This window comes from Pundamilia nyererei, unplaced genomic scaffold, assembly GCF_000239375.1.
Source record: "Pundamilia nyererei isolate P.nyererei 1_Seehausen unplaced genomic scaffold, PunNye1.0 scaffold00308, whole genome shotgun sequence".
Lineage (NCBI taxonomy): Eukaryota > Metazoa > Chordata > Actinopteri > Cichliformes > Cichlidae > Pundamilia > Pundamilia nyererei.
In genome coordinates, this window is record NW_005187709.1 from 97,156 (window position 1) to 116,202 (window position 19,047).

At 43.9% G+C, this 19,047-nt stretch overlaps 1 protein-coding gene across 1 annotated transcript in view; it reads right to left on the reverse strand.

Annotated features, from left to right (window-relative positions):
- mecom (MDS1 and EVI1 complex locus) overlaps positions 1-19,047 on the reverse strand; it is a 123,404-nt gene that overhangs the window by 4,408 nt on the left and 99,949 nt on the right. The window contains exons 4-14 of the mRNA XM_005751379.2: positions 12,303-12,405; positions 12,059-12,172; positions 11,669-11,780; positions 11,401-11,548; positions 11,111-11,264; positions 6,616-8,002; positions 6,344-6,431; positions 4,896-4,922; positions 1,560-1,726; positions 1,209-1,286; positions 919-934 (exon numbers count right to left, since the gene is read on the reverse strand). Coding sequence (XP_005751436.1) covers positions 919-934; positions 1,209-1,286; positions 1,560-1,726; positions 4,896-4,922; positions 6,344-6,431; positions 6,616-8,002; positions 11,111-11,264; positions 11,401-11,548; positions 11,669-11,780; positions 12,059-12,172; positions 12,303-12,405 — 2,394 coding nt within the window. The remainder of the gene's footprint in view (positions 1-918; positions 935-1,208; positions 1,287-1,559; positions 1,727-4,895; positions 4,923-6,343; positions 6,432-6,615; positions 8,003-11,110; positions 11,265-11,400; positions 11,549-11,668; positions 11,781-12,058; positions 12,173-12,302; positions 12,406-19,047) is intronic.

Below are 19,047 nucleotides of genomic sequence, written 5' to 3' on the forward strand. Positions count from 1 at the left end.
ACAGACAGTCCCAGCAGTCCCACAGTCCCAGACATGATGGAGGAGCTTGTTTAAGGTGAAACAGCTCTGCCTCTTATCTCCAGCCAGCGCAATAAAATTGCATTCTTCTCTCACAAAATAAGCACGCAACAGATTTGGTTTGAGCCCTGCAAAAATTAGGAGCTCCTGCCAAGTTTCTTCATGCAAAATTATACGAGAAGATTACATCTTTTCTTCTTGTGGAATTAGCTCGCTCGATTGGCTGTCCCTCAGGAACCCTCCCCCCCGGTTATCTCCACAAAAAATTACAATAAAAGGCGGTGATCTTTAATGGCATGCCAGCATGTAGAGTGCAGGCTATCAGGCTGGGGCAGTAGAGGCCTGCATCTGTCTTTCTCTCTCCCCTGTGGTCAGCAGGCCCCTTCCGAACTTTGGGCCAAAATTCCTCTACCTTAGTAACTACAAAGCCAAGCACCGAGGCATCCAAATGTAGTAAGTCTTCAGAATTAATTTTTGCATGGGTACTGGACCACTGTTGTATTGTAACTAGTACTTCAGATGCACCTGGAAAAATCTGCTGGGCTGATAGGAGCAGAAAGGGGAGCCTTTAAACAAAGCTTCCAAAATGGAAAAAAAAATAAGCACTAAGAGCTAAAATTACTATTTTTTAACCACGATTTCTGGAATAAGATGGGAATAACTGTTTAAATGGGATGTAAGCCTCTATTTGGAATAGCCAAAGTTGTTGTAGATCACTCTGTGACCACAGCTGCCGGGTGTGGACCTCTGCCTGTGCTCCTCAACAACCCAAATCCCCCCAAACCTCCCCTTTCACCCAGGCGATGGACGCCATTTTTCATCAGGCAAATTGTTTAGCAGTAGTATAATTATTCCAGGCCTTTAATGGCATAAGAAAACACACATAAACTCTGTTCTAACTGTAGACAAGAAATCCCTGGGAAAACATCCACATGCTGTTAACAAATGAGTTGTGCTGTCTGTATGTGTGGCTCAGAGTACACTGTGTGAAAGTGTGTGCCCTGCTTTCACTCATATGTGTGAGGGGAGAAAAGCAGCTCTTTTTCATGGGGTGTTAATCGGCTATGGTGCAAATCGGATTTTTGACTGGACAATTATGTGCCTGCAGACTTTTAGAGCTGAGTAAGGATAGGTTGAGGGATACAATCGCAAAGTAAAAAAACACGAGGAGCCCGTAAAAATGCTCTTACCTATACGGTTGCTCTCCTGTGTGAGTCCTCAGGTGGCGTGTCAGGTTGGCAGAGCGAGGGAATATTTTTCCACAGTATCTATAAAGACGTACATAACATTTTGCAATTTTTAAGTGCTTCCAAAAAAAGAACAGGATTTCTTACTGCAATGTGTTCTCACTAAAACACAACCATATAAAAACAAAAAACTACCCACAAAACGCACACCAGTCTCAGACAAGATTTACAAGAAAATATTCTGAGAAAGGAAAAAGAAAGAAAAACTGCAGAGACTACTAAAAACTATTAAAAAAATAATTTATGACTGACTTAAAAGTGAAAAATACAAGCCAAACTAGGGGCTTTAGTTACCTGCATGTGTAGCGCTCCTTTCCCTTGCGCAGTAGCGTGTCGGGAAGCGCCGAGGGCGGAGCTCTGAAGTCAAACATGGAGGGAACCGAGCGCAGCAGGTCACCAGGCTCTGGCTTCAAGGAGCCAAACGTTTCCAGCTTCTCTGCCATGTTCTCGATTGCAGTCATCTGAAGAGATAGGAAAAAGGAAGGACAGAGTGAGGAGCCATGTCAGCTAAGAAGAAATGAAATCTGACTTTTCATAAACAAGATTTTGAGACAACACATTCAGCGTGTTTTGGTTTCTGATTGCCAGATGCAATAAAAATGCAAAAACTGACAATACCTAAGAAGCACAGAAATCCCACATTCTTTACATTAAGCACATAAGCCAAAGAGTTATGGATTTTTCTTAATAGAGAACCTACTTTCTATATAGATTCGCTCACATCGTTTGAGTAATGAGTCTTGTTTACAGGCAAAAAACAGTTGAAAAGTCAAACAAGTGCCGAAGGAGAATTCTCATTATGACGCTCATGAATAATTCATACATCACAAGGTCAAATTCCTGTATGTGCATGACAAGAACACTGGAAACTGATTCATAACTTTGCCGAAAAATGAAAACCAGTACGCTTCCATTCATGGTTAGTGGCGAGCAGGTGTGCAGCTGTGAATGTTAAATTAAGCCATTGCTTGTTCTGTTCCAAACATGCATGTACAGTAGGCAGATAAACACACACGCACACGCACATAGGAGGACTGCGGCCAATCTGCTAATGAAGCTGAACCTTTACTTTCATCGGATACTCTCCGGGGAGATATCCGTGTGTGTATGTGCGCTCATGTATGTATATGAATGAGAAACTATGAGCTGCATGGTGGTCGTAGTTGATTAACTACCTTCAGTGTGTGTAAAAAACGGAAAATATATTTGTGTGAGAGAGTGAGGAATGTTCCTGTAATGTATTTGTGTGTGTGCAAAATGTGTGTGCTTACAGGCATGTCCGTTGCATGTGATTGCACATGCTTAGTGTGTATCTGTCTGTGTGTGCGTGTTTGTGTGTGTGTGTGGCAGAGGAGTGATTCATGTCCACTGCCGGGCTGTAAACCATTCTGTGCACAATGCGGGCAGACAGCACATTCGTCAATATGAAAGATGTTGACATTACTGATCAAGGGCCAGACACGGGTAATAATGATATCGCTGTGCTGAGAGGGGCGGGATGGGGGAGGAGCGGGGGGCTGGAGGGGGAGTGAAGGGAGAACTAGAGGGAGGAGGAGAGGGAGGGGCAGGGGTCTCAGTAGGCCGCAGGGCCTGACAGGCCATCTCACACACACACACACACAAACACGCACACACACCCTTACAAAGTTTTCTTTTTTTTTAGCAGACTCACACATTTGCATTATTTTGCCTGTATTGAATTTTCAGCCTGTTTCTCTTTCTTATTTCAATAAGGCAACAAATCAATGGTGATTCGGGTCCTCCACCAGAGCCCTGCTCCGACTTTGACATTCCATCTCCTGCTTTCACCCCCTGTCACTCTCAGGCTTCACGCCAAGATCGAGGAGACTGAGGGAAAAGAAACAGAGCACGAGAATTGGAGAAGAAGCATGATGAAGGACTAGATGATAGAGGAGGGGGGGTGGGGAGGGGGAATGGAAGAAAGAGAGACAAAGAGGGAGGAAAAAAAGCGTGCAAACAAGAAAGTAAGAAAAGGCAAAACAGAGTCCGGAGAGAGAAGGACTGATGGCTGATGGATGGCGGTGGAGTCGGGTGTTGGGAGTGGCTGATTAGGAGTGACGGCCGAGTGTAAAGTTCCTGCCGCAGCCGTCGGCGTTCCCACTGAGGGAGGATGTGGAGTGTCAGGTCTGTTTGATTATGAATATGCCAGTGCTACACGCCATGAATCAAAGGCAAAAGAGAGACCAAGTGGGAGAGAAGAGAGAAAGAGAAGGCGAGGAAGTGAGAAAAGAAGGGGGGGACGGGCTGAAAGATAGGCAAGAGGGAGGTGAAATGCTTTCATATTTCTTTTGAATGTATTTCATTGGGCTCTTTTCAGAAACTGGAATGAATGCTCAGTTTGTCTGCACTGCTCAATGAGAAGCCATAACTCCTGGGAACATTAGGGCCCCTAAAGCTGTCGGCAGTATCGAACCTGTTCGATAAGACATTTTTAGAGCTGAAAGCTACTCCATCTTGGCTCCATCTACTGGGGAATTCTGATCCCACCTCAGTCTACTCATGCGGCTGCTCTCTGTTAAGACTCGTCTTTTTATATGAAAAAATATACATGGCGGAGTATATTTTCTTTGCATACTGACTACTTGACATGATAAAAAAAAAAACTGATCACAACTGTCCTTTAAATCCGTTGCTGCAATTTAAAAATTTTTTCACTAAATGCTCCAAAAAGAAGATTTTCCTTGCCAAATAACTTGTGTGCGGGGACACGGCAAATGACTCACACGTCCAGTCCAATAGACAAGTGACCATCAGTCAGCTCCATGTTACACTTCAAACACTGAAATGATTTTATGGATGTCGAGTCAGGCTCACTTGGAAATATTGCGTGCGAAATGTTCGACATTTTGATCTACCCGCATGTACATTCAACCACACACACACACACATACAGACACACACCCCTACTAAAACCCCCCTATCCCTCCCTCTGGGCAGTGTGTATGCATCTGTAAACTTGCTTGTTTCTGTAGCACCACTCTGGGACCAGCAGTTGATTGGCTATCTTCAGATGTCAGTGATGCTGTTAGGGCCCTAATTAGCGAGATGCATTCTCATTTGTTGATCTTTATCGGGAACCAGATGTTTAGAGGGAGGAACTAACCTCCCGCTCCCCCCGCCAGTGTCCCAAAGAGACTGTTACCCTCTTGGTGATGTAAAGCAGCACCCCTAAAGACCACTCACCACCCCACGTTCCACTCATCCCCCCTCCCCCCATGCCCATTTGCAAGAGGTCTGCTTCATTCTCCAAATAAGCAAACATATATTCAGGGCTGGTGCATGGAAAGGGTGTAGCTCAGTTGGAAATCCCCACTGAAACACTTTCATGTTAGAAGTAAAGATACGTCAAGATCGAAAGATGTAAACAAATCAAAAAGGCTTGGATACACATACCATAGTATGTTAAACATTATAAACACTGATATGAAATTTCTTTTTATTGTCTCTGAGCAGTCGAGTCAGTGTGTGAGTGTGACAGGCCAAAGCCATGCGAATGCTGGGTGATGTCAGTTGGAAACTGTTTCGCAGCTCGTGCATTAATTGTGGGATAGGGTTTGTTTGCTTGACGTACGGACACATGGCAAAACTGTATGTTTGAGAGGAACTTACCCAAGTTCTCTGATCTGGCAAATGAAACTGAGGGGCGGAAGAGAAGGAAAAGAGAAAGCAGTCAGAACCAGAAAGTGGCGCATGAATCAACAGCTTTTGATTGGACACACATGGGTACAGAAGGGATGATGGGCCTTGGTGCAATTAACTTTGAATGAGCAATGAGCTGCCTATCTACGGAGTTATGGCGCTGGAATTATATGAGGCTCTTATAGTTTCCAACACTTCCTGGTGTTCAATAAGCTCATTATAGAAGGCTACAAATTCAATTCCAGTATGTAATCTAAGCCAGTATTGGCTAGCAGTAAAATTTCCTGCCAGGAAATAAAAAGCTGAATCACTAAAGGTTGAAAGAACTTCCAGCCCCCTCATCTTTGCAAGCTCTCTTTTAATATATTGCTCAAGAGTGACTCAGGTGACTGAAAACAAACCTCCTCAAAAGTACGTGGAACAGCCCATCGCCTGGTCTGGCTGAGACCTACCCTGGTCTGGTATTTGCGGGAATGATTTGTGTGTCCAGACATCATAAAGTCATAAAGATGGCCTAAGCACTCAGTTAGTGTTTCTACTGATAGGACACCTCATTAAGGCATGTGGGACGGCCATGTGGCTGCTGCAGGCTGGACCCATGCAGCAGTCTGGACAGGGGACATAAATCAGACAAATGAAACAGCCTGTAAAAACCAGGCCTGAAACAGCCAGAAAAGAGAGAAAAAAAATCATGTGCCTGAGAAAGTGGTGTTTTCACTTTCCAGCAGACCGTTCTCACCCGCGGGGGAAGATTGAACAAATGAACGTCAATGCAACATGTCATCGACATGCATACACACAGACCCGTGTGCACGCATGGACACATACCCGTTAAATGGAGCCTCACGCTGGAAATACTGGCACAGAAAACCCAGGGGCAGAAACCGTTGCTTTAAGAGCATATCATTTTTTTATATTGTAATCAAAGACATATTATAGGAAGATGTGTCACAAAGTGGCCTTTCTTTCCGAAACACATCTGTTTCGGGGAGCCAGCAGCGGGCTTAACAGGCAGTAGCTTGGGTAAAACTAGAGTCACATGCTAATCCTCAATAATCCAGTCTGGTCAGTCTGTGATAACCATTAAGGATAAAAGCTCTTTGTAGAAAGAATCATAATATGCACTGGTTGCTTAAATTACATGTTGCTGTCACTGCTGTGTACATAGGAGGCCAAGACTTGGACTTGTAAGCTTGAATTGTGCCATTGTTTGATGGCAAGACCCATGACAGCTGTAATTTAACTCGTACCCTTATAAATTAGGGCAGTATAGGCATCAAATCATCAACTTAAATAACTAAAAGAGTAAAGAGCTGCTGAACTCATAAGAATGCAATATTTAATCCTTTATGTTGTACCCGGTATGCATCCTTTCCCAAATTTCCCCAATTCCTATGAAAGCCATAGTTTAAACCTACCTGTGGATGGAAAAGGAAGCCCGGAGCGGGTCGCATGTACTTGTCTTTCAGAGTCTCAAACGGATCGCTCATTCTCCTCTTCTCAACCCTGCTAATAGTAGATTTCTATTAGCTCTTAGTGGTTATCAGTGAGATTATATTCAGTTTTACAAAATAACTGACAAACTTTGCAAATCTGTATGCACATTTGCAGCATATAGAAGTAATTACATTTTTTAAATACTGTTATTTAACCAAATAAAGACTTAGAGAGTTACTGGTAATAACAATACCTATAGATGGGGTCCATGAAGAAAGGGGTGGGCCTAGCATGTTGTAAGGAAGTGTCTGCTTTTGGGATCTCCACCACTCCTTTCTCCTCTTCGTAATTTGGATTCTTTTTCGTCTCCTCCTCTCTTGGATTACGCCCACGGCCCCTGGCCCCAAGGCTCAAATCTAGTGGCTGATCCTGACCCATAGATTGGGCCATTTCTGGTTTGGAAGACGCAAAGGATGCTAACTTTTCCTCCTTTCGCTTGGTGGTGAGGTCAAATGGGGACTCGGATGAAGACTTCCCTTGGGCCTTCTTGCAGTCATCTGCAGGTGATTGTGGCTCCCCCTTCAGGCCTGCAGTTCTGAGGTCTCTGTCTGGGAAGGGGTAAACCGGAGGGGAGAACGCTGGGAAGAAAGGCAGTGGAAACATAGAAGGATAGGGAAGAGACCCAACCTTCTTGTCCTGTAGGCCAGCTAGCCCAGTGGAGCCAAAATACTTCTCGGCAATTGAGGCAATGGCCTTAATAGAGTCATTCACAGCTCCTGTTACAGCTGTGTGTTCGTCCAGCGGGGACGGGATGAGGGAAGGGCCTGGAAAGTCTTTAGCAGCGCTGCTGCCCATCAGGCCGGGGCTTTGAGGGCCTCCTTCACTGGCCTTCCTCTTTGGACCTTTTCCGTTTTCTCGAGCAGCCCCCCTCTCCCTCTCACTGTCCATGTCGCTTTCGAGCTCGGAGCCTGACGTGCTCTCTAGATCACTTCCACTGGGTGTGCTGACATCATCCAGGTCACTGCTTTCAGACTGGTCACTCTGCTTGTTCTTTTGCTTGGTATAGGATGAGGCCTGGCTGTCTGACACTGGCATTTGACTTCCAGGTGAACCGCCGTCTTTGCGGAGAGCTTTGAGAAGTTCTTGAGACTCCTGAGCACCAGGGCTTGGAGGCAGCAAAGGACTCTTGCTCAGCTCTACTCCAGGTCCAGCAACAGGTGCGTGGGATGGCTGTCTGACAGGAGAAGTTGTGGCAGGAATGAGTGGCGGCCGGTGATAAAGTCCAGAGGGGAACAGGCCAGGGAAGCTGAAAGGAAATGCTGGGGCAGCAGGGAACGTAAGTCCGCTGTGATGTCGGCTAGCCCCAAAATAATCAGCAAGTCCTGCACTGCTGTGACCCATTGCAAGAGCTGATTTGTCCAAGCCGGGGGCCCCAGGGAGTGGCATACCCTGGGCAAACAGCCCTCCTGCTGTGAAGTGGTTCTTCCCTTCACAGAAGCGCCGGTGCTTGTTGAGGGAAGAGGTGGTGCTGAACATTTGCCCACAGTCCTTACATTTGATCTGTGTGCGGCAGTCAGCGTGCATGCGTTTGTGGCGGCAAAGGTTAGAGAACTGGGTGTAGGACTTGTGGCAGACTTCACCTGTAGGGAAACAGAGACAAGCATAGATTGCATCAGCCTCTGACATGAACTGAACCCCCACCCCTCCACCCCTCCCAACTCCTCATGCACATACACACCAAAATTACATAATTTAATATGACATTTCTATGCTTCAGGCCAGCTGAAGCAAAGGCAGAGGAAATGCAGCATGAGTGATACACTTGTGTTCCCATCAATACTCTGACAATGTTCCAGCAGAACAGAAAAGAAGAGGTGTGTCCAGATCCTGGAATTGTCAGAGAATCTATTTGGTTGATGGTGTGAGTCACTCGCTGCCACTCATCAGCTGCACATCAAACCAAATTCCCAGGCATCTCCAGCCCCATTGTCCTTCCAGGGACGCTCCCAGGGAGTCCATAAACAATCACACAGAGACACACATGTGTACATGCAGTCACATTCACAAAATATCCACACACACCGCAACGAAATTGTAATCACACACACAGACACACACAGGCATAAAGCTACACACACACACACAAACGCACACACACATTCTCAGCCTCATTCAGTACAATGGCTCTATTTTAAGTTTGAGAAGGAAGTGGAGTTGAATGAATCCTATCCTGCAGTCCGGTTCCCAGGGACAGGTCTCACGTCCTCTGCTGCTTCCCCCCCCCACCCCCCCTCTCTCTGGGCCTCTCTAGTCACCCCCTCAGCCCCCTCACCTTGTCCCCATAGTTGGCTCTGTCATCCTGCGCTTACTGACCTTCCCACAGTCAACAGCCACACTCTCTATGCCTGCCTGTCAGTCAGTCTGTCTCCCGAGACGTACAATGACAACACCCAACAAAAAATCCACCATCTGATGGTATCTGTTGGTCAGTATTAATCTGTCAGCTATTTCTATTGTAAATGGATGATTTAATAGTGGGAATAGTAACCCATCATATGCTATTTTGGTTGTGCTTTTCAGTTTTGTGTCTCTGAACTTCTGTCATGCAGAAGATGTCCCTCTTTGTCACACCCCTCCCACACTATGGATTTTGTGGATTGCAGCTTGTGTTCACCCTACACTTTTAGGAAAGCAGTAAGAAGGATTTCTGGATGATTGATTTAGCTCATATTGTTATTAGATCTTCTAAACGAGGATAAGGAAGTGGTTAGGCTCACACTGTGGTTTCACTTCTGCATACTTTGGATGCTTTCCAGCCTCAAGGTGCACAAGAGGCAATTCAAGGAGATGGAGAGGGAGAACAGGAAAAAAAAAGCATTTTGGAAGCACATTTGAATAAACATCCCAGAGGAACTCCAAATGGGAAAGTTCAAGCCAGGAGTGAATGTAATCCTATATTTTCAAAAAGAAAAAAAAAAGGTGAATTTTCAGGAACCAGAAAAATAAATTAAAATAAGGGTATTTGTGGCTAAGCTTTTTTGGACACAGCCAGGCTAATGAAGAAGAAGAAGAAGAAGCAGCAGCAGAGGAAGGAGAAGGAGAAGAAAAAAAATTCTCTGAGCCCAGACCTTTCAGTCAATTTAACCAATGAAGCTGACGTCTAGCACTGTGACATGAAACAGCAGTTTCTCAGTTTCTCTAAGCGTTACCTAATCATCACCATGGGTGTGTTAGGCCATTTTAAACTGTTTAAAAGAACACTAAAGAATTTGTATTTTAAATTTGCTTGAAATTAGTCCAATCAAGCTTCTACAATGTGCAAATTTTAGCCAAAAAAAGAAGGAACAAGAGCTATTAATGATCTCTCCTTGTGTCTATATTTTTTTAAATACAAGTTCGCCCACATAGCCTGAGCAGACTGGAAGAAAAAAGCCCTTTGACTCAGTTTAGTTCTTGTGACATTTACATCCTAAGAACATACGCATCACACGCACACTGTGGGGCAGGATTCACCACATGTGCGTATTCTTCAGCTCTTAATAAACTGAAAAACAAAATATTATAAACATGCTCTTGTGAAAAGTGCAGCAGATAAATAATGTTCACTTGAGTGTGGGAATTAACAACCCAGCACCTCTGGGTGCTTCCCGTTCATACAAAAGCTTGTATGCACACATCCTTGACACACTGCGTGCACTAAATCACGAATACTAGTATGCACACACAAGCACATGCATACAGACCCTACAAGAGCACTCACACAAAAAGGCACTTCGCATATGATTTCTCCCAGGCAGCCATCATGTTGGAGGCTGCTTTGTCTCTCTCTCTCTTTTTTTAGACAGCTATTAGTTGTTTTTAAACCTGCATAGTTTCTGCTGATTATAGCAAATGGACTCCAATTCAGAGGAAGCGTAGGGAAGAGGGGCTGTACATGTGGTTGCTATTTGTGAGGAATGGTGCATGTTCTGGAGGCAAAAGACGAGATAGGGAAATCTGAAGTCTTCACTGGAGATGCCGTCACTCCTGCTTAAGTATATGGATATTTATTTATATGTGTTTGTCTGTGTGTTTTCATGACAAAAGAAAAAGATAGTATGTATTTAATGTGTACAGATTTGTATGAGCCCACTTAAAAAAACAAAAAAACAATAAAAAATAAAACAGGGGAAAGAGGAAAGGGGCAGAGGGTGGAGGTCATAATGCTTCAGGGGATATGGAGATCAGATCTCTTGTGTGAGGTGGTGAAAGTGTGAAAGGTCAAAGGTTTTTGGATCCTGCAGGAGTTAGCGAGGACCCCAAAAAATAAGAAAAAAGAAAGTATGTGCTCAAGAAATAAAGAAACCAAGACACGAGACAAAAATGCCTGCAAGATGTATGTCAACAAAACATTAGATTAAATCACAGTTACAAGCAAAATCAAGGTTAGACAAAGATTCAATGATTCAAACTGAATTACATGCTCGTTAAAATGCTGTTATTATTATGTCAGCAGTGTGCGAGGCTTGGTGCAGAAAACAGACTGCATGGGCCTTTCTAAAGAAACGTCTTTGCTTCGCTGCAGTATATTATCACGTGTAAACCCTGTAGAACATTACAAGATTAGTTCTGGAGAAAAAGACCTGCAGAAGGATGAAGTGATTTTTTTCCCCCAAAAAACACATTAGAAGGCAAGCCAAAGCATGTCATTACTGTTATTCTTATAATGTACTGAGTAGACTTACATAGGTAGGGTCTTAGTGACTTACACATGAAGGGCTTGACACTGCTGTGGATGTGCTTATGCTGTTTGAGGCCTGAAGACGTTGCAAACGTCTTGCCACACTCAGAACAGGCATGAGCACGCGCCCCGACGTGCTGCGAGCGAATGTGCCTTTGGAGGTTACTGGGGTCTGTGAACACCTGCTGGGGGGAGGAACCACACAGACACACGGGAGGGTTACTATCTGCTTCTAAATAAATGTGCAGAGGGGACACATGTGCACAAATATCTGCATCCCAAATCATGAAATATTCCCTTCAACAGTCATCACTTTACCTTTGAGCAGTTTTCACATTCATAGTGCTTGCCACTGTCGTGCGACATCTGATGTCGGATCAGGTTCGATTTCCAGTTGAAGGCCTTGGGACACTGGTCACACTTATATTCTCTCTCCTCACTGTGGGACAAGCTGTGGGCCTCCAGGCTGCAGAAAAGAAAAAAGAAAAAAAGACAATGAGATTGGAAGGATTTGTCTTGAATCACATGTTTGTTTGTCAGCACTTGCTCGAATAAATTATGGGATGAAATGTGTCCATCCAGTTACCTCTGAACATCAGGGAAGACCTGGTCACACTCTTTACATTCGTGTAGTCCTTGGGACATGTGGAGGGGTCGCAAGTCTTGAGGTTCTTGGGCTTTCAGGTCATTGTCGCCTCCTAGATTACATAAGAAGTTATACAAGCAGCTCAAAAAAAGCTTCATTCACTCGAAAGTGGAAGGTTTTAAAGTCGTCCTCATGGCTAAAGCGTAGATCAGATTCACCTTTTCCACAGAGCACTACTCTATGATCTCATTTTCAGTTGCTCCGATGAGAGACAAAGCACTTAGATCATTAGTGTCTTGGTCCCAGTTCAGCAACACATGTTTCTCGACACTCTGTACAACTCTATTTTTATGGTGGTAGAAAAAAAGTAATAATATTGAAAATTCAAACCTGGGTTCAGGAAGGAGGAGGGGGGCATCCCACACGGCTTCTTCTGGTGGTCCAGCAGCTGGTTGCGGGACTCAAAGTGCTGGTCACAATCCTCACAGCGGTACTGCCTCTCCTCTGCGTAGTGCAAGGTGTCGGGGCGGGAGGGGGGGAATTAACATAGAAAAAAAACATTTGTGAGATATGTTTACAGCAGAGAGAGAAAAAAACCAAAATATTTGTGTCTGTGCATGCGTGAGGTGCCGACCATGAATATCAGGAGCCATCGTATCACATGAATACTCTTCAGCCTTCATGAAAAGTAGCAGCTCCTGGCCAGGAAAAATCTCTCTGGTGACTTTGTAGAATATCTGTAAGACACAAAATATTTTTATGACTTAAGCAGAAGTTTTCAAATCAACCCTTGAATCAAAAGAGCCCCGCAGATACGTATCAAAGAATTTGCTTCAGTCCTTTGTTTTATAGTAAAAATGTTGCGTCAGTCACTTTGTGTTAACTTGTCTCTTCTAGGTTGTCGATAACAGCACGAGGCAAGCGTTGCAGAGGTCACGTGAGGTAGCTGTACTGTACAGGCATGAGCATACACACATGATTGTCATAGCACCACCGCACACGCAGAAGAGACGTATACATGAAAATACACACGGTCATTAAGTTGTAATTACTCATCCTGTAAAGCATTCATCTTCATGAATACAAAAAGAAAACACAAACAACTGCTGAATAAATATACTCGTCTGTAAATACTCTACACAGTAATGCTTGTAGTGGGCAGGAAGTGGCAACGACTATGTGGAGAGAAAGCTAATTAAACAAACAGCCAGCATAACGAACTATTATAAAATCAGCATTGTGTTGATTGACCATTTTCCCAATAGGAGAAACTTCCAGCTGTGCGATCAGTTTGTGTTATTTAATGCACCTATACTGACTTACGTGTACAGCATTTGTACATAAATAGTTTTGCTACGGCTAAATATGGGACCGTGCATTTTGAGTGGGGCAAGTCATATTTAAGAATCAGATGAGAGTCCCTGGGACTGTGGTGCTTCCCCTGGACACACAATAGGCTTTCTTTGTGAAACAATCACACATGGAGTTATATTTGGCACGCTTTGGACGTTTAACATATTACCTTCCTTTGCTGTGTCAACATGACAATGATGATAGAGGAATTTATTAGAAATGCGACAGGGGGGTGGAGAGAGTTGCTTCTGGGAAGGCGCAGGTCACGATACGCCGCTTATGAAGGGAATTCCTGACTGGGGGAACACAAGAGCCGCCGTGGCTCCTGAGAGAGTTAAGATAAATATCTCGGTCACAATAAAGATCATGAGGTATGCTTCAGACTATAATTATTTGTGTCATTGTTCTTACTTCTGGCAACTGATATAATACTAAATGTGACACTACTGAGTCGCTGGAGTACAGGGAGCTTAAGTAAGTCGGCCGGACCAAGGCAGAGCTCTTGTGTGTCAATAACCTAGGAGTGATTGATGCATCGTAACTCATGTAGTTCTGTGGTAGCATTAAAGTATGACTTAAATTCAGGCATTAAATGAATATGACCTGCCAAGAAAATCAGTGGGAGGGCAACAGGGCCTGGAAGTCTGACTCCCATTACAGGGCTGAACCGGAGTCATTACAGTTATCCAGACCAGGGGAGACATATTACATAATAACCACCAAATGGAATCCATTTTTATGATTTATTTATTTATTTTTTAGTATTTGAGAATTTTTTTTGATTTGCCTTTATTTAACAAGGAAGGCCAGTAGTTAAAGTTAAAAGTTGGGGAATGTTTTTCCTGCTATGTTGAAGGAAGCAGATCTAGTATGAATAAAGAGAAGTGAACTGTGAGGGTCCCAAAACTATAATCTCTGTCATACCCTACTCTGCCCTCTGTAGCAGAGATGCATGTGCATGAATCTGGATCGTTTTTTTGTAGATCGCACATGGGCGCACAGACAAAGGGGCTCTCAAAGGGCACAAAAATATTGTGATTCAGAAACAATCAGACATCGGCGCAAACAGACACGAGGGACTGTAGGGGTTCCGCTCTGAGAGACTGATACTGAGACTGAGCAGGAAGGCTCTTTGGAAAGTCACCAGAGCGCCGTTTAAAGTGCCAAACATAAGGCCCAAGAGCCAGAATCACTCCAATTGGAAAGCTTTGGAAAATGTGAAGGAGGGCACAGTATTTGAACTTTTAATTGTATTTTCAATTGATTTACAGCTCTGATTCTATTGATAAAGACCTCCTCGGTTGCCATTCATACTACAGCAAATAAATAGGTTATAGATAAATAATTGAAAGACAAGAGAGAAGTTCCTGGTTTTCCCAGTATCGACTATATCTGCTATAGAATGTTTTTTATACCTTTATCATGTCGAAAACTGAGATGTTCTTTAGGATCCCACTTCTCCCACTTTTTCTTATATTGAGACATGTCAGGGATTATGCATTCAGCTAAACGTATTTACACTGACAGAGAGGGGTGTTTCGCTGGTCTGGCTAACTTAAGGCTGACGATGTTAAATTCGTTTGACATCCCTGGACGATAGCCTTAGAACATAAAAATTAACGGACACTGTTGAATTTGTTCACATTTGTTCATAAAAAATACAAAAAGAAAAAAGTCCACAAAGAACGGCAGCAAACAGCAGACAACAGCCATACGGAAGTCTCTGTCAGCAAGAAGCACTCCTGGCTCTGAATCTGACCTCTGACCTCTCTCGATTAGACCCACTCTGTACTCTTTACACAAGAACGTGTATTCTTGGAGCAGCGTAAGCACACTCAAGAGGGTGATTACGAACAGGAGGGGGATTTCTCCCCAGCGGCTCCACCCCTTCCCTGAGGGTCGCCACAGATAAACAGTGAAAACACACACACACGTAAACAAAGAGGCAGCGAGTCACTGTGTGTCCCAAACAGGACACACCGTCTTTGACTCTTGGGGTCATCCTTAGCATGTCATGGCCACACACACACACACACACACACAAACATTTCTTTTTCCAGCAGTCAAACAGTGGCTTAAGATAATGCTGGAGATAAGATAGTCAGGGTGTTTGAGTTCACACCGAAAACCATAAAAAGTGTTGAGATTCTAGTTCATGTTTTATCCAAAAACACCCCGATCTTCTCTTAAACATTTTCTTTTATTTTATATCAATACAAAGAGCTCCGCATGTTTTTTTTAAAGGATATGTTGCCTTTTTTGTCTGTATGCGTTAGTTTATTAGGTCACTGCTTATCTTCCTCTCTCTGTCATACACTCTCCCTGTCAAAGGTTAAAACCACACGAGGATCAGAGGCTATAATTGGATAAGTTATTACCTTGACACCATTAGTCATTAGCAGAGTAAACACAGTCACATTTTCTGTGTCCACACCCTGTTGGCCGATTCCTCTCGCCCTCTCGCACACAGACCGCATTCAACAGGTATGTTAACCTACGCTGTCCCGTCCCAGTAAACTCTCAGTCCGGCTGTTTGTTTTAGTACAAAAACAAAAAAATCCCTTAAAGTCTCAGGCTACTTTAACACGGGGCCACACTAAATTAAAGAAGCAACATCGGATACGAGCATTCGGTTCAAACATTTCCCCAACGCTGTTTATTTTTAAGCAAAGAAGGGAAAAAAAAGTGCAAAGCATAATTACAATATAGAAGATCGACCACAACATTGTGCTTAGTCAGCAGTTGCATAACAGCAACATGTCCACATGTGTTGTGGCCTCTCCAGCGGGGTCATGCTACATGTACAGTATGTTTGGCAGTTACCATCGCTTGGCTTCTAAATGAAACCATTTCGTGACTTAGATAGCAATAAAGAGTATGAGCACACAATGTGCAGCTGCTTCCAGCAATTTGGATGAACATGCTGGCTTCCTTACATGCAAAGGAATCAAAGCAAAAGCAAAAATTGTTTTGGTACCTCTTTAGTGGCATAGCATCAATGTCAGGTAAAAAAAAGTTACATCTGTGAATTAAAAAAAGGCTGTAAATCTTCTAAAGTTGTCATATGAAGCATTAAATCGTGTGGAATTGCACGATCTGATCTCTTCTTTTTAGCTGAATGTGGTCCAATACCTTTATCTCACTGAGCTGCAATCACCTCCAGTGTATTTACATAGTGAATGGCCGTCAGTGTTTTGCTAATATGCCCCAAAGCCACTCCATCCCACTCAATACTGAGTGAGAATCAATAGAGCGAATGAGATCAACGCTCATATCCCTCTGCACTGTCTTATAAAAGGCTCTTCGGGCCTCGTTGGATGATGTTAATTACACTTTTAATCAATTTTCCCTTCAATTGACTCAGTAGAGTCAGTAGCACAGCGGAGGGTTTGTAAGCGCTAATTCCCCTGATTATATTAACAACAAAACGTGCTGGTCGTGGATGGATCTGTGGAAGCGGCGCTAAGGCTGCATCGTCTCTGCGTGTGCGTTAGCGTGCGAGCGAGGATGTCTTGCGCACTGGGGTAGGAATTTTCAAACATCAAAAAACTATATAACCGGCCAACTTTAAAGAGTTTCACATTCATTTAGAAATAAAATGAGAACCTGCATGTATGATACTTGGCTCTCTTAATACAGCTCTTCTTATTTCTAAACAAATTCAAACCTGTGAGCTGAAGCATGCTGGATTAATTACAGATTTCAGTGTGACTCACAGACTGTGACACCTGCCATCGCCTTCCCTCTCCGCTCTTTCCTGTTGCTTTCCACTCTGACGTGTCAAATATATAAAGTAGTAAAGCAGAAAGGTCACCCAAATAAAGGCTGTCCTTGTTCATTTCTTTTAGAATGACCAAAGCCCAGCTAATATTATTATTAAAGAACAACTTTAGCTTTTTACATTTCAACAGCTGAACACACAGTGCGCAATATCTTTAAATTTAAAAATATTCAATGTATTCCTTTGCAGGTCCTCTATTACTTCCTGCACAGTCTGCTCAAGTTTTCCATGCAAAGGGGTAAAAATAAAGACGTTTATCCTGATGGAGGATGGCAGATGAGTAACAAATGAATTGAGAGAGAAAAAGAGAAGAGAAAGGGGAAGTGGACTTGCGAACAGTTCCTCTAGTAAGAAATAAACAGACGTTGTTCTCTCTCTCTGCTCCCTCATTCATTCCTCTCTCGCTCCCACGTTCTCCTGAGATTGCTCATAAAGTTTTATGATAACCAGAACTGGGTCAGAAATAAGAAGACGGAGGCCAGTTTTACTCACGCTGGCAGGGCTAAATTGAGGCTTGAAAAGAACCAGGCCCAAATAACGACCAACACGCCTGGAAATTGCTGTCGCTGTATGACACTGCCTTAAAATCAGGCCGTACAACAAATCATCTCTGTTGAGCGCATGGCAAGGGACGATTTGTTTAAACTTGGTTTTGAAGGACGACTTTACAGAACAAGAAATGTATGAGCCCAGGGCAGCTTAGTCAGGCCCTTCTGTGGAAATCTGGTGATGCTACACGTTATGTGGCGACTGTGTAATGTGTGGTTTCAGGCTGCGTTTGGAGTCAGCACTTCTCTGTGGCAGTAAAAACCTGTTGGAATCAGGTACTGTGTGTTTTAGCGTTTCCAGCTCAGAATGAGGAGCGCGGGGAGTCATCTGAACCGCAGTGAACAATTCACAGTCCTTGCAGAGTGTGCGTGTGGGTACACACACACAAAACACACACACACAAAACACACACAATCGTACATGCATACATGTAGGAAACACAGGCACTTACAGGTGTGGGCACACACTTCAGAGACACAATAAAACACTTGACACACTCACAGCAAGTCAATGAACATAAACGTCTGTGCACACAGGGACACAAAAAAAGCCCTCATGAGCACGAGCACACACACAGACACACACACTCGCACACAGTCAGTACCAAAAACTGACAGCAGCTTTGACCACCCTATTCAGTCTATTCATTTTACAGATACAGACAGGCATTGTGAGACGCTACACTGTGTTTTCAAAAACACCGATGTTGGCCGGAAGGCTTAAAGACAGCACATTGTGCTGTGTTGTGACAGTGTGTAATACTTAACAATCACCTCATCATAGCCATGTCCGTGACCTGTCGGTGCCTTACACAGCCACCCAAGCAGAACCACAGTGTTGACAGCGAGTCACACCTCGTGCAGAGGGCAGCTCAGGAAAGCTCTCCTCTGCTTGTTTGTCTCTCTGTGTCTTTTTAAAAAAGAGTGGCTAAGTACTTCTGGAAGCCTTCTCCTTCTATCCCTCTAAGAGAAGTGATACACCTTTCTCTCCTCCTTGTGAGGAAGAGAACAGAACAAAAACATACATGTCTGACAGAAGAACAGGCCAGATCTTTCTTGGAAGATGTCGATCACCTTTTTTTTTTCTTTTTTTTTCAGGGAAAAGGCAAACTCTGTGCATCTTTTCCACTGTGAGAAATTTCTGCATCTAATTACCACTAATTGCGAGTGCTGTATTTAGAGCATGTTACCAAGCACTATAATGGAGATTCTGCAGAAATTTCAATGGGCGACGTTAAGCAGAAAATTTAAATGGACCACCAGTGAGAAGTGATGACAAACACGCCAGCTAGATTATGGTTTTTATTCGGGTCATGCGATGGTATGCTGCGCACACGCGTCAAATAAAGTTTAGCCTCTTGTGTTCCTGTCCCAATGTGTGTATGTGTGTGTGTGTTTCTGTGTGGGAGGAGCCCCCGCCATGGCTTTGCTGAGCTGAACAGGCCCCCATGTATACAGCACGCACCTCTGCACAGCCAGGTGAGCAGCAAAAGGATGGTGACATTCCTGGCATATCTAGGAGTTTATATCGCAAGCGTGACTAGGAAGTGTGTGGAACTATCATCTTGGCGGGCCGCCTCTGATCCTGCCCTGTGGTCCTCGCACGGCAGAAGCCAGTGCACAATTACCGAAGGAAAACACACACAGATAGCGAGAAGTCTCTATGGTGCAACGTCACATAAGACCTGTGCGTGTGT